We start from the raw sequence: 22,046 nt of genomic DNA, 5'->3' as shown, positions 1-22,046 counted from the left end.
AAAAAAAAAAAAAAAATTTAACACAGTAAGCAATAAACATTGTGTTAATGTCTGTTTTAATCTTAGATTTATGTTTGGGTTGCTGGTCTTACTCTGATAAGGGAAGCTGAGAGGTACACTTCTGGGAAGAGTATCAGAGGATTTGGGGTGGTTATTCTCCCCACCTCCTCAAGTCCTGGTAACCTGTTGCAGGATCTGGTCTTCAAATATGTTGAAAGAGTCTTTCCTGCCAAGCTAGAGACTAAAGGTGTACCCCAACATGTAATGAAGTTTTAAGATTCAAGATATGTTTTGGTAGTATTTTATCTCTAAGTTGTGTAATGACTTGATTATTTGGATGCTACTAATAACTTGAATTATTTGGATGCTACCTTTATAACTAAGACTCAGTTCATTTGCTGAACATCATACCTGTTCACTCTCCATCTCCACAGTCTGTAATTTGTCATGCTCTCACAGATTCAATTATGGTCATGTTCCCCTTTTTAAAAACAAAATACATTTAGGTCTGCCCCGTATTACTTCTCCTAACACTAATTATCCAATGGTTTTTCACTTTCTTGCACATGTATGTGTTCTGATCCTGTTCTTATCCCTCTTCTCTAAAGTTCAAATATATCCATCAAAGATATGTAAATAGCCTAGCTCCTAAAGCACTCATTTACATGTTGAAATACATTCTATTTTGTTATACATTCCTTTTATTCCCTCTTTAAACTAAATTTTAGATATTTTATTAATTTTAAAGCAGTGTGATATATAAATATTACACATGAATCTTATTTTAGGGCATTAAATTAAAAATCACAGCAAGCTGTGAAAAGAGAGTGATGGATTTTAAATGGTTGAAAAATATCAAATCAAGATGCAACTTAAGGAACATTGCTTGTTAAAGGGCAATAGTGACTCATTACTCTTAACAACATTTTACAATGGATCTTTAAAAAGCAAAACCCTTATATACCAGGACTAAATGTGAGTGTATTTGTAAGAGAGCGAGAGAGAGGCATTAACAGTCACAGCAATGAAGGGGTACAGTTGGTCACAATAATCATTTTTCCATGGGATTCTTATAAAGGATGCTTGTAAAAGCAAGAACATACAGCCCGGCGAATCACAGCGCTTTGAGCCCCAAAGCCCTGACGCACCTCTATTTCCCAGAGTGCTTTGGAACTCGTGGCGGAAGTAGCCGACTGGCGCAAGGTGGTGCGAAGAAAGATATGCTGCTTTTTCTCATATTCATCGCAAGTCAGAAATTTCTCTTGCTCCGCATGAAACAATCTAACAACGTCGCCCTGGAAAAACAGGTCAAGACAGTGTATTTCCAACCAAAGTCTGAACAGTCAAGAGAAAAGGGGCTCTTTCTGATTTTGGTACTCAAGACGTTCCTGTTTGTTACCTGGCTTGTAATGATTATTTTGGATAGTTCAAAATATGGGGGGGAAAGGGGCTAAAAACGCACTCCCCACCAGAAGGTTTGCAGACCTGTGCCACGTTGAGAACACAGGTTGCACCCAAAGTTCATTGAGACGACCTTGAGTGCCCCAGCTGTGTCCCATGGGGCACACACTTACTCCTTTTAGAACGTCTTCTCGATAGGAACTATATTTCATGAATAATGTGATTTTCCAGCTGGTGTTGCAATTAACAGCATTCACCTAGCAACGAGAAAATGTTAAATTAGCACTGCAGATGCCACTTTATACCCGAAGTCATTACTTCCCCAGTAAAAAAGGAGAAAAAAAGACAACTCTGGACAATGTACTTTGATACAATTATCTTCACAGGACTATCTCAAAATAGCAAGAGCTAATTGTTACCTGAGGAAACCCAAATGAATTTAAGTAGGATATACTCAAGACAATAACTATGAATTTTTTTTTTTTCTCTCATGAGACAACTCCTTTCCTTTCCTCCTGAACTTCCTGTGTGTGTATTTGTAAGAGAGCGAGAGAGAGGCCTTAACAGTCATAGCAATGAAGGGGTACAGATGATCACAATAATCATTCTTTCATGGGATTCCTATAAAAAGGATGCCTGTAAAAGCAAGAACATACAGCCCGGTGAATCAAACTTACCTCTTTGCACCCTGGATTATCCAGAAGCTCGATGTTACTGGCATGTAGAGGCTGTCCTGCATTCACGGGCATCAAAACAACTTTATCTCCTACAACAATCTAAAAATCAGAAATAAATGGCATTTGAGATGCTGCATGGATCTGGGTGCTATCGTTGAAGCTAAAAATAACTGCACAGAACTCCTTGTTATTGCCCTAACAGCTGGCCTGCTCATCCTCCCCACAAATTTTAGTTCCATTCCTTTTTCTCATTGAGGCAAAAGGTCTTCTGAGAAATGATCCCATAATGTCTCACAGTGACCATCAGTCTGAATTAATAAAGTTAGTGTGGATCTTTGTCTTACTAGTCTCCCATTTTCAACAAGAGCTTTCTGACCTCGATAAAAAAAGTCATCGCCCCTCTGTAGCAGGTTATGCCATGAACATAGAGGTGAGAATAAATGTGCCTGCCTGCCACAAAAACTTTTCTACCTACACACAGACCACTGCAAGTGCAAGCAGAAAATGTTAAACATTTGTATGCTCTCTGGAATTAAACGCACATCTTCCCCATAAACATTCTAGTATTACCTGGACTGGATTTAGGAAATGAAAAATAGGTATGACCCCCCAAAATTGTTGTCATTGGAGCCTCAGACAGATGACTCACTTTCATCTTAAATACCCAAAATGAGTATTGCTCCTTGAACCTGATGTTCTTGTTAACTAAAATTAAAATTGGTAAATAAAAAGTGCTCTTAGAGAACCAAGTCTAAGCTGTTCTTTTTTATTTATGCTATTATCAGCAATGTCAATGTTATTTTCAAGTACTTTTATTCATAATTCAAATTGTGGGGAGATGAAGTTATGACAAAGTTAAACTTTGTCATGATGAAAATTACTTTTGTGGTCAAGTTCTGCTCGAATATTTGTTACTGTAGTACCAACACTGCCATTTATAGAATTGTTCCTCATCTCAGAAATGAAAACCACTACCTTCCCTTTGCATATTTCATACCAACTGGAATACTGGAAGAGATTAGATTGATAGGTAATTGTGAAATAAATCTGGACTCAAGACAAAGAATAACAGGATTTCTTCTCTCTATGTCTTAACCTAACCAAGATCTAAGGAATGCAATACCATATTTTCAATATGAATTAACCTTTTATGATAAGATGTAGGAGTCTATTCACATACAGAACCTCTGTCACACTGCATCTGGAGACTCAAGCATGACAGGGAAGTCTCAACCTCACCAATCAAACACAAAGCGATGTTTGATTTGTAGAAACAGTTCTGTCGTTTACAGCACTGGTGTCTATCTGTCACTCATCTGCAGAGTTCATCATCAGACAAATGCCAGGACTCACCAAGACCCACCACAGATTCTCTGATACAGATAAGAAAGGTCATCCAGAAACAGTGTTAAGTGAGGGGTTAAGGGAACAGAGCTGGGCTGCCTTTGTGTAATGACAGGAGAGAGTGAGTCAGTGTACACTGAAACCCTTAGGAAATGAGAATTGGGGAGAAACACTTCACAGTATATCTCTGCATTGTTTTTAACTATGAAACATGAATCAGGGCCTATTTTAAATTACAAACAAAAAGCAACTAAAGATCAACATGACAGAGACATATCTCCAACACAATCCCAAAGGAGGCAAACCCCACTTTCTTGCATATGACAGACACCACAGTAGTCCTAAGCCTGAGAGCCACAGAAAAGGCTAGAAGTTGCCCGCATGTACAGAGTCCACAGGACCTGGGACCACATCTTTCCAGGGGGACACCTGATTTTTCAACTTTCTTAAGAATAAGGGGATTTGGTTTACTGTGTCATTCTTAACTGCAGCCATGTAAATATTCACCAATAACTTAAGATAATGACATTTTTTGCTATGACTTTCCAACTAAGAGCACCTCTTGGATGCCCCTTGGTCCACGGGTGTATACCTACTATTCCCCTGTAGTTGCCAATAACCCTCAGGTCAGGTCCTACATTTAGTTCAAAATACCACTCAGGGTCAGCCATTTAGCTGAAATATTTCAAGCTCAGAGGGTTCAATAGTCACAGGAAGAATGAACATTAATCTCCTGATGCCCAGTTTCTCCTCTTGCTCTTGACAGTGGGTAAGGTACTGGCTGAGTTGAGGAGAGCTTGCAAATGAAATGTACGAGCTGCCAATCCTAAGACACATAAAGAGGCACCAGAAAGAATGTGAAAGTGTGTCAGAAACAGGCCCTTCACTCAGGTAATCCACACCTTACTAGACAACTTGGTAAGTACAGGACTTGGAGGTTTTCTCAGAGGAGAACATAGCGTGGTGTCCTGGCCATAGACAAGTCAGGATCAGCCACCGCCTGAGAATGCAGCACTTAAGGGCAAGGCCAGGATCTGCCACATAAACTTCACCCTAGTGCCAGGCAAAGTGTAATCCCAGAAACTGACTGAGAATGAAGAGCAACACATGCCAGCGCCATCTGCCCTTCGTCTGAAGTGAAGAGAACATGGCCATAGAAGTACCAGGTTCTAGACTTGCCTAGAGGCCAAGGTGTCCAGACTTGCAAACTAGCAAAATCAACTTACTATTTGAAGAGGCTCTTTCCCTGCAAGTTGATTAAATACGAGTTGAAAAAGATAACGAACCCTTTCTATATTTTTAAACCTACCACAATGGGAAAGAACTAATGTCTTCTTAGATCAACACTTGAGATGAAAAATTGACCTCAAAGAAATCACAGGATGGGAGTGCAGGTCAGTGCTGCCCCAGGGATGCTGCCTGCTCAGCAGCAAGCAAGGCTTTCTGGACAACTGACAGAGAAGGGAGCCATGAACCTATCGTTTTCTCAAAAACTACCTGACCCACAATCCTATAAGACCAACAACAACATACTCCCCCTGGGTAGAAACCACTGACTTCTGAGAACATAGCATTTCTCTCCCCAGACTACCATCAGGCTTAGTCTTGCATTTCATTCTGTAACCAATCATTTCATAAATACAATCAACATCATTATTTAATAAACTTAGACAGCAAATATGTTTTCTTTTATTCCTTTAATTGTGTTTATTGAGGTAAGGTAATGCTGACTTAAAAAACTGCTCATCTGGGCCCTCCCTGGTGGTGCAACAGATTGGGGCACAGCAACTGGCCACAGCCACCTCAGTGCAAGTTGGATCCCCAGCCCCGGAGGTGACCCACATGGCGCGGCAGACCTCTCCTGACCCACAAACTGCTCCCCTCAGCAGTGTATTTCAGTAGATCTGCCTGTTCTGCTCCCCACTCTGTCTCTGGTGAAGCCTCTCACCACCCCTGCACAACTGGCTTGTACCCCAGTTTTGTATGAATAAATAAATCTTGAAAAAAAAAAGTTTAAGACCTTTAAAAAAAATTGCTCACCTTAGGGGTATAGGTTTGCACTCTTCAAAGGTGTGTTATCGCACCATGGCTCCCACCAAAGCCCCTGCTCACTGGACCCCTGCCTCCTTTGCTCCCTTCCCCCTCCCTGACAGTCTCAGTTCTGCAGTCAGATTTCCAGGGTTTGCTTATTTAGCTTTGTTGCTTGGCTTTGCTTCTCTATAGTCCACCTCTATGAGGGAAATCATCTGAATTTATCTTTCTCCTTCTGACTTAAAACATAATTTTAAAAGTCCTCGGAAGCTTGCCATCCTCCTCCTCAGTTTAACATGTGTTTAAAGAAAACTAGTGGTAACTGTCGTGAAGTGACAGCCTTTCCAAATGCCTTCAATAAAACACAGTGGGCTTTAGTTCAGAAATATGCTGCCTTCTTCCATATGAGAAGATAAGGGCGACAATACAGTATTTATGTGGCAGATATAGGGGTGTGGTGTGCAAATGCCTCCACAGCAACCTCATCACATACAAGAGCTGCACGGGGTGAGCAAAGACACTGAGCTACTTCAGCAAGAAAGCAACGTGGAAAGTTGCTAAAGCCATGCTTTCTGGAGCACATCTACAGGAGGCGGCATCTCTAGAGCACTTGACAATGACACCGCTCCTCTTAATCACGATGGGTGTGTGGGTGACAGGTTGGGTTTTTTTTACCCCCGGTACAACTCATTATTTGAAATAGTTCATTACATTCAACTCTCTGCTGACCCTATAAAGGCATTTCTGAAAGGCAATGGACTGAATGGGTAAATGTGACAGGATGAGTTAACAAATCCACAGCTAATCTAAAAGTCCCAATTTATTTGATGATTTCACTTCATCCCTTCAGAGTCTGAGACTGAGTTGAGCACCTCCAGAGACAGGGACAACATATTGGGGGTGAAGGGGTGGCCATGGGCATGCAACAGAGGACAGAGGGATGACAAACCACATGATGGGTCCCTGAAGAACTGAGAGTTGACTGTAATTAACTATATACTAAAATTAAAATATATATCATGCTCACAGTACATAACACTTGATGTCAAAAAGAACAAAAAAAAAAGTATTCCTAAATTTGTAAGGACTCCACAGACAGAAAGTGCATCACATTCCTGCATGCCATGCTGCTCCCCGCCTTACCGAAAGAGGGTGTCACCAGATAACTTATTAACCAAGTTAAAGCAGGAAGCTGGCATCCTGTGGAACTGAACTTGAAGTCAAAATTCACTGGAAAAATAGATTCACTATAAAAGAAGACAGTTCTAAGGCAAGAAATGTTAAATGTAATCAAAGTCGTGATTAAGAAAACCCCCTCAGAGTAATTCTACTTTTATAGTGCTTAGAATGTACAGTGTTAAGTTTCAAAAATCTCAGCCATTTTTTTCCATCACCTGACCCCAATCCACAAGGAGCTCTATTTCTGACGGTCCTGCAGGAGTCATTACGCCCCTCCCGCAGCCTACAAAGTATCACTGCTTATTTGTCCATCACACACAAAAATGTCAAACCACCAATCCTATCAAATTATTTCGTATGGTTTTAATATTCCCTCATCTATAAAGTCACAAAAATACTTGAGCTGCTACTAAGACGTCCATGACACAAGCTGCTCTTTGTATTCCATAGCATATTTGAAATACTATTATCAACAGCAGATACCAATGTCAGATCTATTAAGATGCATGGGCCTCACTGGTGGCCTAGGGGTTAAGTCTCAGCACTATCACCACTATGGCCTGAGTTCAACCCCCGCCATGGAACTGTCCAACATGGCACAGCAGACCTCTCCTGTCTTGCCCACTGCTCCCCTCAGCAGCATGTTTTGGTCAGTCTGTCTGTTCTACTCCCAACTCTGTCTCTGGTGAATCCTCTCACCTTCCTGCACTTCTGATCTAGATCACAGTTCCTCTAAGCATAAATAAACAAACCTTAAAAAAAAAAAAAAAAGATGTATGAACTGGAAGCAGCAGACCCAAGAGCCAATGAAGTATCATCACAACACAATTACTCTATGAATTCAAAGGGATGGACAACAATTCTTAATCTCAGCTTGTTTTCCTTACAATCATGTTCCCCTTGCCCAGGCAATTCGGAAACCTGCCTCTCTTGTAAAAGAGAGGCCAATATCAGCATAACATAAGTTCTTTTACACTAGTTGGTCTATCTGACAACATTTTAAATCAATCTGAGGTTGTTTGTTTTTATGCTTCATGAGCATAGTTCATACTATAAATAAATGCCTTTAAGCAGTTAAAGATATTAATGTAAAAAAAATGTGTGCATTAAAAACTGCATTTCCTTTCTCTGCATTTTCTGGATTGTCTCACTTGCTGGGAATTATTGTCTTTCAGAAAGCACTGTTTCTCCCTTAATTTTAGACTGACGTACATTGTCACCCTCGCTTCGCAGCTTCCAGAAGGGATGAATGTAAAACCAAGACCCTTCATTCCCGGCTGCATCCAAGGACACCCGCATGGCGTTCTTCTCCAGGAGGGCAGGCAGTCTCTTGTTGACAGTCAGATACTTGTTGCTTTTTATATGCAGTAGCTGCAAGGAAAGACACAGATTACCACCTGTATACTCCGCTACTCTCTGTGACACGGAACTGTGTCACAAACCCACCTACAGAAGCTCTATGCAGACTCCACATTCACCATGTTCCCAAGCTGACCTCCTTTGAGCTCCTCCTGACCTCAACCCCCAAATATTGCTTCAGATGAAGTGGGCACATGAGGGGAGCCACCCAAGTGGACACCTCAGAGTGCTCTCCACCTACTGATAAATAAAGGGATCAAACTAGGCTTCCCCCAGGAGACCTGAGACTCCCCAACACCGCAACCTTTTGCAATTCCTGCATAGCCACAAAATAAAAGACTGTAACTCAGAAAAGAAAGGCATCAAAATGATGCTCTGAGTCTCTGGGTGCTCCAACCACCCCAGGCCACTGGCTACCATCTCAGCCAGGCTGGGCCATTTCCACAGAGAACACTGAGCCCCACCCTCTGCGGCACCATTCTCAGAGACGTCAGAGGTAGTGGTCAAATTTTTGCAAAACATTATTCTACTGACTGAGCAGGAAAGCTAAAACAAACAGCCATCCTATCCATTACTGCAATCATTTCAAGGAAGAATGGTCATTCTAAAATTTACACCATGAGAAAGAAGTTATCTCAAAATAAAGGGCAGTTCTTTAATTGGGGAAAAACACAACTTTTTTGAAAGACTCATTATAATTCTGCTGGTTCTCATTTTAGCACAAGCCCACAAAAAGCCTTTCTCATGGATCAAAGCCACACCTGGCAAACCCTCTGTGCAGGAGCACAGAGCTCAGCCCCAAGGGACCACATACAGACGTGCCCTTCCAGCTCTTGACCAGAAACCTAAGCTGTGCTTGCTTGCATTTCACAGCGTTCAAAGCTTGTGAGAAGGTTTATTTACAGAGCATGACCCCGGGGTGCTGCATCCTTCCCCTCCACCAGCACTCATTAGATTAGGTCTTTGTCAGGGAGCCACAGACCTGCTCCCTCATCTTGTCCATCAAAGTAGGGCTTTGGCTGCCCTGCACTGGCACTGCGTCACTGGCCAGTAACAAAACACAGTATGTTTAAAACAGCTCTGTGAAACACCTCATTGTAGCATTTACTGCAAGGAAGCTATTAGGGTTATTGTTTACTGTCTCACACAGAGTCCTCTTTGTTGGAGAAATACTTCTCTGGTCTTCCCGGGATCCTAGACCTCTGACAGAGCTGGAGGTGACAGAGCAGCTTGCAAATGCTGGAATAGATCATGCTGTCCTCTAGCTCATCAGACAACAAAGAGCCTTCTGGCCCAAACGTACCACACCTTACAACATGCTGTTTATAAACACACCTCACCCAAGACTTCTCCTTCTTCATCTGTTCATCTCCCTTTGACCCAGTTGTTACCTTTATTCCTATTTCATCTTGTTATGTGGTCTGTATTTTTGAAAACGCCTAACATTCTTTCTGGATCAAGGTAGGGCATATATTAACAAATAACCAAGAAACAACCTAAAATATCTCAGCAAAGCACAAGAAAGGAATGCAGCTGAGATAAATCAGTGTGTGTACTCATTGAAGTGATAACTCAAGCCTCATTTTCCATGAAAAGTACAATTTGAAAACATCCCTCACTTTAAAAAATTAAAAGATAAAATTTTGTATGTTACATGTCCACCCCATTAATTTTACAGGGCTCTTATTATAGGTCTTTAGAAATTAGTGTTTCCCATCTTCTTTCTGATGTAATAACTTGTGTGTACATCCAGACAAGCTCTCAGTATGTGCCTACAAAGACTTCTTCCCAAATATTGAGTGATGTATCAAAACAGTACCTGAAAATATCACAATATCTATAATTCTTACCAAAGAACAAACTATTGTAGGCCAAAATTTAATTAACTCAGATTAGCAATCATACCAAATGTAATTACTTACACAATATTCACCTCTTTTAAGGGAAAGGAAATAAACTTACTTGTATAACATTACTGTATTTCACAATTTCTCCCAACAGTTTCTTATTTTCAGATTCATTTTGTTTTTGCTCCAGTTCTGCAGCATGCTATAAAATGATTATCAATATTCAGTGTGAAACATAGTAAGCACAGCACAAAATTGACAAAGGCAATTTTTTTTTTTTTTTTTTTTTAAGGAACAAAGAATACTTCCATGAATAAGACAGGCCCTGGCTTTATTCTTGGGGAGGGGAGAGCCATAAATAAATGATTATATTGCAATGTGATAATTGCATCAATTTAGTGCCTAAATGTGGTCTAAAATATTTGGGGCAGAAACAATTGCTGGTATGGGTATAAAGAAAAAGAAAGAAAGCCTCTTACACTATTTGTAGGAGTGTAGAGTAGTTCAGCCACTATGGAAAGCTGTGTGGTGTGGAGGTCCTCAAAAGACTAAAATGGATCTGCATGGGACCCAACAATTCCTCTCCTAGGTATTTACTCAAAAAACACTAATTCAAGAGGAAATCTACACTCCTATGTTTATTGCAGCACTAATGACAATAGCCAAGATACAGAAACAACCTAAATGTCCCAAAACAATGAGTGGATGGAGAAGTGGTCTATATACACAATGGAATGCAAATCAATGATCCAAAAGGACAGACTCAGGTCATTTGCAGCAACATAGATGGGACCAGAAGGAATAAATACTAAGTGAAATAAGTCAGATGGAGAAAGAAAAATACCAAATGTTTTCACTTATATCTGAAATATAGAGAAATCAAACAAAGGGTCAGACAAGAAAAACTTTAAAATCAACCCTTGAAAGCTGACCATGGTAGATCTGAGGCATGGGGGAGGGGGCAAGGAGAAAGGGGTAAAAACTGGGGGAAGGAGAATACATTGGACTCTGGGTGTTCTGGTGTGGAGACCTGTGGTGACCAAACCTGACATCTTTGCCTGTCAAAAAGTTAACAAGTAAAATAATGGTACTTCATTAAAAGATAAATAAAATTAAAATATCTGGAGATGCTTTTATGTTGGAAATTTCAGTAAGGCACTGAGTTCTTTGGTCTCAAAGAATTACTTTCAGGAGGAATACTGCTAGGGAAACCATACAAACAAGACTGTAGGTCTCCAAAGTATAATTTCAAAAGTTTCAAAACACAGTTTGAATTCTGAAAGAGGGAGCTTAAAAAGTAAAGTGAAGTTCTAACACATTTACACTTAGCTCAAACAACAGGCTGTCAATTTTTCCCATAGTCTTTCAGAGGGGAAAAAAAAATATCAATGCCAAATAAAGCAAATTTGGATTTGATATTCCTCCAGAGATTCCACATTGGTCACCAGTGTGATGTGAATCTTTAAATCAATCTGGCACAACCCAAAAAAACAGCTGCGGATATATAACCTGCATGCCAGGAAATAGTAGTCACACCCCGTAACTTGGAAGTCCCTTCTTCCAAGGGTTGCTGTACCTACTCCAAATCTCTGTGCACTGAATGAAATCCCTACACTATGAAATAGATCTCTCATTACCGCAGTTCTCCTGGGGAGTGGAGCCTTACCTGTAATTTCTTCAACAAGGCTGCTTCTGTGTGGTTCCCTTGTTTGGCCTGTTTAGCTTTCCAGTATTGTTTCTGGGCAGAATATCGGTTCATGGGGCACACCTTGAAGAGGCAGTCTGGGACAAAGCAAAAAACAAAAACACTGTAACTAAGGCAACCAGTCTTTCTTTCTTAGAGATTCCTGTTAGCCTACCACTGGAACCCCTGAGTCTAAAGAATATTCAAGCTCCCCCAGTCAACTCTTAAAGTCCCTAACATCTTTTCTAAATATTATTTAAGCCGTTAGATGCCCACCTCTCCATGAGTTTGGGTTTATATCTGGTACATAAAGAAATCAAACCTTTGTCACTGCTAGAGTATAAGTCGCTTCTTCATTATAGGGAAGCCCTAATCTGAGGAAGTGACAGGATGAGATGAGGGACTTCCGCTGCCTCAGCTGACCTTGCACATTCGTGACTTAGTCATGGGATGTGTCTGTGAGCCAAGGTGATGCAACATCCATCAATCTCAACCATCACACTGCCTTCCACTCCCCAAATTTCCACACACCTAGGCTGAATATGGTGTGGAAATCTGTGGTACAGTGTGTCATAAAGGAAAGACAAAGCCAAATAAATAAAGAACAAACCAAGCTTAGAGTCCTCCTCTATTATAGCTATCAAGATAGGTAACCATATTTTTCATCTAATAATCCTACTGAAATAATAGTTAGTTTTATTTCTAAGTCCAAAGTAAAATTTGCTTTTTCTTTCTAAAGAGAAAATTCAAAGTTTAACAAAACAGTTTTCCCATATACAAATTATTTTGCATGTTTCTGGAATGCACTATAATCTAGAATAGAGATCAATTCCCAAGATCCTATGACAAAGGAATAATGACAGAGGAGATGAAAACTTTATTTTCATTTTTCTAAAAAAAGTATAAGAATAAGAAATGTATCTTTTGATGTTTTAATATTTAGAATCATTCTCATTGTTCAAATACATATCAGTAAACATTCAGTCAACTCAAATACCCATTTTAGCCACCTTCTTCAATGTTTATATATCTGTTTATTTTATAATTCTCTTTTAAATTAAATGGAAAATTAAATGATGCACTTGACCTCTTTTCAAATTTCACTTTCTTATAGTTCTAATGGCACATAAGAAGTCAAGAAATGCTGTATGACTTTTACGGCATTTTAAAAATACAGAACAAATACTGTTTTCCCTATAGCTTGTACTATACAATAGAAATGCTAGTGTTGACCCTCCCTAAACACACACATAGGCCATAGAAAATGAATTATTAATTTCTGGTTTAAAACTTACTGATGTGGATGAATAAGTATTTTATAAGTAGCAGAAAACAGATACTTTCTAACTGCTGAAAACAGGCTGAGAGACCACCCAATGGCAGAATTACAATGACACTATCACAGAACAATCACCAAATGACACAGACCAGTGGACACCAAGTTTCAAGACCCTGCTTTCCTGGACACCCTATCCTATAATCCTCAAGAAGCAACTCCTCCAACTTAGCAATGAAAGAATATACCGTCTCTTCCGGTTCTGTTTACAGAAATCAAAACAGGGTGCTCCTGAATGGAACCAGTGACCATTTGTCTTATTTTGGGCAAGTAACCAAAGTGTCCTTGTAGAGCAACAGGAACACAAATCCAGACACTGAAGTCTGCAACGGCCACTTCCCACAAAAGAAAAAGCTGCTCCTCTCCGTGACTTCCCACCCCTGACTAACTGTATTCGGAAAAGGTCCTTTAATGGTGAAAACATTTTGCCTGATTCTAGGTGATGTGGGGTCTTGGGGTAACAAGCAGATGTGCACTGTGCTCCTTATCTTGGTGCCCAACATCATGGTGAAATGACATCAAGTGTGCACCACCCACACCTGCTCAGCTGGAGCAGGGGTACCGGGTCTTGGATGCCACCCTCGAAAAGGTTGCCATCTAGCAGCTGAGACATGTCCTCTATGGGTAGAGGCTGTGTGCAATGAAGCTCAGGAGAAGGAGTCCTGGGGTGCAAATATGCTGGTGACCAACTTCGCCAAGGGGCCAGGAAAGTCCTTCCTGGGAGAAGATACAAGGTTAGGCCCCCATGGAGCTCAGGGCAAAGGGGGCCTCAAACACAGAGGGCAGGGGCATTCCAGACAGAGCCAACAGGGGAGACCAGGGCAGAGAAGGAGGCCAAGAGACCAGACACCCTGCAAGAAACCACCAGGCAGTCTGTGCTGTAAACATGAACCAGCTGGCTGAGGTCAAGAGTGCAGAGTGTTTTGTTGTAGGTGAGCAGCCTGGACTACACCCTTGAAAAATGTGACTCTTGGAGGGTTTATAACACTTCCTGCCTGAGAAAGATGACATGTGTAAGAGGCGAGACGGACAGCATGGTGACAGACACAGTGCCTGGATGTGACTGTATCGTGGACATAAACCCACAGGAGAGCCCCAGAGCAGCAGGCTGGACATGTGCTCAGAGTGGTGGGGTCATGGGGGAGAGGGCCAGTGAGATGGCCAGCTGGACAGGAATCCACCCATTCTGCTTGAGAAGTCAGCTCTAGATTTCAAAAGCCTTTTCTATTTCCCTTGCTTCATGGCCCTCAGCCATCTTCCACAGGCGACCTCCCACTTCCCATGACAGTAAATAACTGGTCCAGTCTATCTGGGTGTGGACACTGACAGGACAGGACAGTCTTGGTGGAGGGCGCGTGCAACGTCTATAAAAGCAGTTCTGGTGGTGCTGGTGGTGATAGGGGAGTGTGTGTGTGTGTGTTTCTTTCTCTACCGGCTTGATTGGACAATTTTAAAAACCGGTCATGGATTCATGGCATCAACTATCTGGTTAATGCGAAATTTATTGCACACTAAAGTATGTGCCACACCTGATTCACAGGATGGCTGAGATACACAAAAAGATCATCGGTGTGAACATCCCTGGGAACCTTAAAGCCCTGGGAGACATTCCAGGTGGAATTGTTGCCATACACCATTCACTCAACAACAGCCTCCCGAGGATGAAGCAGCACCTGAACCCTGGCAAAGTGCTCAGCCAAGAGTGACCAAAAGCAGGGTCCTGGGTCAAACCTGAACACTAACCAGAAATGGTGACGAGGTACTCACCCCTTAAAGTTGTGCCCCTGTGTAAAACTCTGGAAAAGCACGGCAGTGAGCAGGGGATACCCTCTCAGACCCATTACCCTGTCATCCCTTCTCAAATATGCGAAGAAATCACCTGGGGGAGACCTGTCCATGCCTTCCAGACTCCTGTGAGCAGGAAACCCATCCATTGTTCAGCCACATGTTCCCTGCTTCTCAAACTAGCTGCCTAGCAACCTGGGGTCCTCTCAACTGTACATCAGAGGGTGCCTATGGAGGAAAAGTCTGCCAGGGAGTTTCCACCTGGACATCAGCTCACTATCATTCGTCAGGCAGGGAAGAATGTTCTGCAGCATTTCAAGATGCAAGGAAAAATAAAAAATTTTAAAAAACAGCTTTATGACAGAGAGCATGCACCAAAAGCCCCAATAAAAGGAAGTCATTTGAGTTAAATTTTTTAAGAGTTTAACCTTAGGACCTAAGGCCAACAATTCTACAGAATTACAGAAGTTCCGGAAGTGTTAGTAATCCGAGAAAATGTGCTGTGTTCGGTAGGGCAATAGTCTAAGAACAATGCCTTCAAATTACAACATTTGTTATTTTTACAACTGTGGAAGGAAATTAATCCTCCCAGAAGAATTTGCAATGAACTGAAAAGGATCAGTGACATTTTCAGTCTGCTGGTGAAAGCCAGAGAGCGTGGAAATAGGAAACCCATCTCCATGGGTGGAGCAGACGGCAGCACAGCAAATCAAAGAGCCAGCACAGCCCTCCCAGCGGTTCCACGCCAACCTGTCAGGAAACTCATCTGTACCTCACCTATACCTACCTAAATAGTATTTAAACGTCTTGCTTCATTCCTATAAAAGTACTGTAAAATACCTGCTTTCAGGGTGTTTCTGGTGTAGGACCTGTCTATGGGACTCTATCTGGGGCTCGAAAGGTAAATGTCAGCTTACCTTGGCCAGCACCTTCCTTTGCCTACAATGGGAAAAAACCTTTCACTTCTCCCTCCTAAAGATGATGTCAGCTATAGGAGAAGCAGGATGTATTAAAGCATCAGCAAGTGCCCCTGACAAAACAAGAATTCAGCAACTGGCTTTTGTGCTTATTTATAAAATTCCCTCACAGTGGTTGCCAGAGGCTTTATTACCTCCATGAGGAGAAGATATGTGGGAAGCGCATCTGGGGTGCTCTCTTTAAGACATACAAAGGGTGCAACAGAGCTCAAGGGAGACAAAAGGTTGTTCCCAATGACAAAGTACAAAGAGCGTTTATTCTATACTGATCCAGATTCAAAGCAAAATTCAGTTCAGTGTAAGAATTCTCCTGCCAACAGTTTAGAAAAGTCCGAAAAAATGCAAATTAAACAGAGTTAAGTAACTCTTACAATAGGTAAAGGAGATGCTGCAGAGGGGACCTTGGTCTGAACAACATCCTGTCCCAATTCTGCCTTCTGTTTATGGTGGATTCAGGCCGAGGAGATCAGCATGCAATGGCGGGGTTCACGTCCATTATTTACTGATAAGAAGCCCTGACCTCTCACCTGCCTCAGCTTACCTAGCACGTGGTAGTCTCGTAGCACTTCATATTACAGAGACCAGGAAGAAGCTGCAAGAGTTCTACTACAAAATACCAGTTAGCGCTAGGTTAAAATGCTGACGCTAATGCCCTATGTAAATATCCACTATTATTACTTCCAACCACATGTTCCAGATGAGCAAATACAGTTGTGTTTATATCTCAGGACACAGCAGCACAATGTCAGTTGTGCTGTTTTGTCACTCAAGTGTTTTAGTTCCGAAAGACAGTCCTAGATTCAAAGGTGAACAGTGAACCAAAGGTAAAAGGAATGTGAACACTGAAATACAACACACGCACACACACACACACACTAATAGGGAATGATCAGTTGAATAGAACTTTACCTAGGTTCTTTAATCTTCAGAGGAAAATGTGAGATCATTTCCACTTTACAGATGGTGAAACTAGAGCTTGAAGGTCAGGATCTGACCAAGGTCAGAATTAGCAAATGGTAGAGCCAGATTTACCCCCAGAACAACTAACTGCACAACTTGTGCTATCAGATACCACAGATGGAAAGGACACAGACTACCCCACTATTTTGTATGTTTGTAGGCAGAGCAGGAAAGTGCTGAGGAACTGGGAGGTGGAGGAAAGGCAGGGCTTCCAGAAAGCAGACATGAGAAGTAGGCAGCTCATGAGAGCTGAGGTAATGCAATGGCTGATGCAGGAGAAGGGGCAACAAAAAGAACAGCCGGGGTGATTCACGATCATTCAGTCATGGAAATAACCTTAGTGCCCGCGAACATGCTGGATACAGAAGCTGTGGAATATATGTACTCAATGGAGTACTACTACTCAGCTACTAAAAAAAAGACGAAATAAGCCTTCTGCCACAATTTCACTTATGCTAAGTGAAATAAGTCAGGACGAAAAAGACAAGGACTGGATAATTTTACTCAAGTGGATATAAATAACCAAAGGAAACAAACCAGCAAATCACAAGGAAAACAAGTTTAGACTCTGTCAAAAAAAGTATTGGTGACCCGAAGGGGAGAGGAAGGGGGTGGGAGGGGTGGGAAGAGGGTGTCAGCCTGAGAATGAGGACACTAGAATCTCAGTGGTGGGGGAGGTGAGGCTCACACACACATAAAGATACCCCTGTACCCTGAAATTTATATAGCATTGTAACTCAATGGTAAACCAATAAACTTACTTTTTAAATTATCAAATTTATCACATTATTACATTTAATATCTTCACTACTTTTCCAAAGTGGATTTTGAAAATAATTTTATAGCATCCTAAAAGCATGTAGTAACAATAGCTGCCTTATTTTCACATAACTACCAAATTAAATAAAATCTCCTTCTACTTAAAAAAAAAAAAAAGGAAAGAGCTGAGCTGTTTTCTTTTCCTGATATTTTTCTTCTCTTTTATATTTATTTTCTTCCTTTCTTCTCTAATTTAGATATGTTGGAAGAGGAGATGTTGTTCTCTTCCTCCATTTCTTGTGTTCTCTCTTACCTATCTTTGATTTTTATTTCCTTCCTTTTTTGTATCATTTTCTCCTTTCCCTTTCTTATTCCCCCTTTTCTCCAATATGTACTTTCTTTATTCACTCTCTGGACTTCTACTTGACTTACTTATGTTTTTTCCCCCCTTCCACAATTATAAAATAGTATTATTATTTTCTCTGGATAAGGTAATACACTTAAAACAAACCTAAATCATGCTGTATACCTGAACTTTAATATAATGTCATATATCAATTACATCACAATTTTTAAAAGGTTTTGTATTTCAAATAAAATAAAGACAAATTACACACATTATCAAAACTTAAAATTAAGTTACAAAAGTAAGACATAGATCCAACAGAGGGCTTGGATCCAGGCACATAAAGTACATTTACAACCCAATAAAAGCAAACTTACATACAGCCCAATACGGCATGGACACTTCATAGGACAAAGCTATGACAGGTCTGGAAGCAGACCAATGTTCCACACACCGGTCATCAGAAAACCCAGATTACAACCACTGAGACCACACAAACCCACTAGAAAGGCTAAACTTTAAAAGAACAACAAAATCACGTCATGAGGACTAGACTCTCTTACCCAGGGCAGTCACACCCTGGTTCACAGTTATATACAAACAGCAACTTTGGAAAACATTTTGGTTGTTTCATGAAATGCTAAACAGACACTAAATGATGACCTACTGATCCCAATAACTTCCTTCGCTCTCTCTCCCTCTCTCTCATATATATATAAATCTCCACACAACTTCTTATAAATCGATGTTTACGTCAACATTAGTTATAACAGCAAAATAAGAGAGGTAGAACAACTCACCCTCAAATAAGGTGGCACATCTGTACAATGGAAAACAACTCAGCCAAAAATTTGAAAGAACTCAACTACTGATAGATCAACAATAGATGAATCCTGAAAATTTCATACAAACTGAAAGAAAGCCAGACCAAAAGGCAACGTATTCCATGATGCCACTTCTATGAGATTATAGAACAGACAAAACTGCAGGCTCAAGTGACATCAGGGTCACCTGTATACGAAGGGAAAAGGAATGACCAGGCCCGTGTGGTATAGAGAGGAGGGTGTGTGTGTGTGTGCCTGGGTGTGTGTGCCTTGGGAGAGGGCTATTTCTTACTTATATTCCTTTAGGCCCCCACTGATTTTCTTTTGGGAGTGACAGAATTGTAATGTTGGTTAAACAACTGTATACGCTGGTCAAAATGCCACTGAACTGAGCACTTAAAATGAGTGGATTTTATTGTCTGTAAATTACTGTAAAAAAAACAAATTTTTGTATTTGTCTATGGACCTCAACTGCTTACTTTTCTATTGATCAGTGATTTCCTATACTCTTATGATAAAAGGTAAGCTCTGAAGACATAATAAGGATTTGCTTTTGTTCTCTGAGTTGTGTTCTGCTCAGTAGGGAGGAGGAGGAAGGCTGGGGTGCCCTGTTTACTAAATAACAGTACCTAGCTGATTCTCTGCACATGGCAGCTCTCAAAAAATATTTGGTGAATGACAGATAAGGCCCACCCATGGGGAAGCAGGTAGATCTGGCTAAACCCAGAGCCCTGCTTAAACCTGAGAAACATGTTTCCCTAAACACAGCATGAAACTGAGACTTAATACAAATTTTATTTTCATCTGGAGAAAATAATAACATGCAATACCTTGTGACCCTTGAAAGTGAAGAAGCCCACACAGACTTCCAAGTCATGTCAAAAAAAGGAAAACCATCTGACTGCCGAGATCAAGGACTGACCGGACTCAGGCACCTCAAACCAATTATGTTAAATTTATTTTAAATTCACTTATTTTAAGTCTCACTTTGGTGAGGTTTGGTAAATACACACAATGGTTCAACCAGAGCTATAATTTAATTTACATCAGCATAAAGGAAAGAAATACACGTGTATATAAAGATTATCAAGCTCACATTTGACACACTTGATCACTACATGTTTTGTTGGATGTGAATTTAATTTCAGCACAGAATTTCTAGAAAGAAGAGTGGAAATCCACGGCCAGGCATTTAGTAGGTGCTCAAAGAAGCAGGCATGAATAAATGAGAAAGATGAGTAAAGATCATTTACATGAACATGCAGAGATTGAGTAAAATTTTGCACACTTGGGCACAATCCAGTAAACCTCAAGGTAAGGGCTCAGTGAAGCAAGATCACCGACCTTCCCGTTGCCTTAATTCCAAACCCTACAGATGTCGTGGACTCCATCGCTTAGACCTTGTGTCCAACACAATTAACATCCCCATAGACTCTAACTTTAGAATGTATCTAGAATCTACCTGCTTACCAACTTGCCCAAAACACCCTCATTTTCTCCCCTGCTTTCAGTGATAACCTCCCACCAAGGCTCTGTGTTTTGACTGGCGATTCTCCAAGTGGCAGGGAAGTAAGCCTATCGCTTCAAGTCAGGCCCTCCAGCCCTCAGGACAGAACCCTCCACAGCTCACCACCGCCTGACCCATGGCTACAGCTGGTGATTACTGCCAACATCCTTCACACCCCACGTCAAGGCATCAGGGATATTCCCTCTGCCTTTGCCTTTCTCCAAAGATTCTACATAATTCACTCTCTCACCTCTCTCAGAGCTCTGCTCAATGTCACTGAGACCTTTGCTGGCTGTAAAAAGAGTACTCTCTTCCAGCCAGCACCTTTAGTTATACAGAGCTTCCCAGCACCTGCTAAGTACCTGGCGATTAGCAGATGCTCACGGAAGCATGTGTGAAATAACAAGAGGTGAATGAAGATGAGTTATATTAATATTCAGTGGTTGAGGAAAGTGCTGCAGCCTTAGGTACAATCTGAATTTTCTAACATGAGTGTGGGTCATATTGACCATCAACAGGTGATCTGAGTGCCCTGGGGAACCCACAATGTAACTAGATCCTATTCATGATGTACCTGGAAGGTAAAAGTCAAATAAAATTATAAATAAGGGTGCTGTCTTTTCTTGATTTTCTTACTATTGGCATGGCCTTATTTAAAAAGTGGTTATACTGTGGGCCCTCCCTGGTGGCGCAGCGGGTTAACGCACAGCACTAAGAAGCTAAAGCCACTTCCACAAGAGTTCGATCCCCGCCTGCCCCGGAGGTGACCACATGGCGAGGCAGACCTCTCCTGACCCGCCCACTGCTCCCTTCAGCAGTGTACTTCGTTGATCTGCCTGTTCTGCTCCCCACTCTGTCTCTGGTGAAGCCTCTTGCCGCCCCTGTGCCTCTGGCCTGTACCCCAGTTCTGTATGCACAAATAAATAAATCTTAAAAAAAAAAAAGTGGTTGTACTGAGCTTCTAAAAGGAGATGAATTTTACTGGCAAAACATTATTTATGGAGCACTGGTCAGGAGACATTTTCTATAGAGAGTTGGGCAAGCGATGTTATGTGCAACTTTTTGTTCCAATAAAACACTTTGTGAAAAGGAGAAGTCTGTCCCAGGTGGCGGCGTTACGTAAATGTTTTCCAGGGCCACGGAGGTCTAGCCAGCCCCTAGATTAGCCAAGGCTGTGCCAGAACTGTGGGCTTTGATGTTATCCAGGAAAGACGAACAACAGACCTCCCGGGCTCAGGGCCTGCGAGATGAAAACGTGGGAACTAAAGGGGCCCTGGTGCTTCTTTCCTTTTATCCTTGAACAAACACAGACAGAAAGCGGACGTGACTCCACTGGATACATTGGGTTCCGCTAATGCACGGGTCCATGGGGACGACCCCTGTGTGACTGAATCCAGGCAAAAGACAGAAGGACCCCCTGCACACAGACATCAAAGCTGATTTGAGGCATAAATTCCATGGCACTCACAATCCGGTAAGTGGCACAGGATTATTTTCAACAGCCTAAACTGTGCAACTGAGCTACCTGCTTGTTAGAACAACAGTTACCCAAAGGCTGACTCACTCTGTTAGAAGACGCCTTCCTGGAATCCACACCTCAAGTAAGAAGCAGAAACTCTGTAACAAAATCCTCACTTACAGGAGGTAAGGAAGTCTACAGGGGAATCACAATTTCACCAGGTGAAAAAATTAGGAAATAATGTGGTTTCAAAAGAGAGAAAAAGTGTGTGGTCCTAAGACTACTTTGCAGAACACATGATCAAAAAACATTTAAGTGCCCCTACCTAATGTCTACAAAGAGAATTACACTGAAGTGGTTTCTATTCCCCACTCAAGTCAGTCCCATGAGTGAAAAAGACACAAGATACCCAACAAATGCCAATCTCATCAAGATCTCATTTGAAAACTCAGATCTCATGGCTTTTTAGAAGCCTCCCCTGATTATCATAGCTCATGAGAAACCTCTGTAATGCTTACTACACAACAATGATTACAGGCTATTCTGTTGTTCTTTAAATATTTTGTGCACA

General features: G+C 41.4%; 1 protein-coding gene across 1 annotated transcript in view; it reads right to left on the bottom strand.

The window, feature by feature from the left end:
* The window catches only part of ITPR2 (inositol 1,4,5-trisphosphate receptor, type 2), a 450,179-nt gene that overhangs the window by 359,825 nt on the left and 68,308 nt on the right, over positions 1-22,046 (bottom strand). Inside the window, exons 3-8 of the mRNA XM_004693199.2 lie at positions 11,505-11,620; positions 9,954-10,040; positions 7,845-8,003; positions 2,079-2,177; positions 1,575-1,658; positions 1,149-1,295 (exon numbers count right to left, since the gene is read on the bottom strand). Coding sequence (XP_004693256.1) covers positions 1,149-1,295; positions 1,575-1,658; positions 2,079-2,177; positions 7,845-8,003; positions 9,954-10,040; positions 11,505-11,620 — 692 coding nt within the window. The remainder of the gene's footprint in view (positions 1-1,148; positions 1,296-1,574; positions 1,659-2,078; positions 2,178-7,844; positions 8,004-9,953; positions 10,041-11,504; positions 11,621-22,046) is intronic.

This window comes from Condylura cristata, unplaced genomic scaffold (assembly GCF_000260355.1).
Source record: "Condylura cristata isolate star-nosed mole 26May11 unplaced genomic scaffold, ConCri1.0 scaffold00036, whole genome shotgun sequence".
In the NCBI taxonomy this organism is placed as follows: domain Eukaryota; kingdom Metazoa; phylum Chordata; class Mammalia; order Eulipotyphla; family Talpidae; genus Condylura; species Condylura cristata.
The sequence above is the reverse complement of the archived record's forward strand: the minus strand, read 5'-3'. Positions and strand labels throughout refer to the sequence as shown.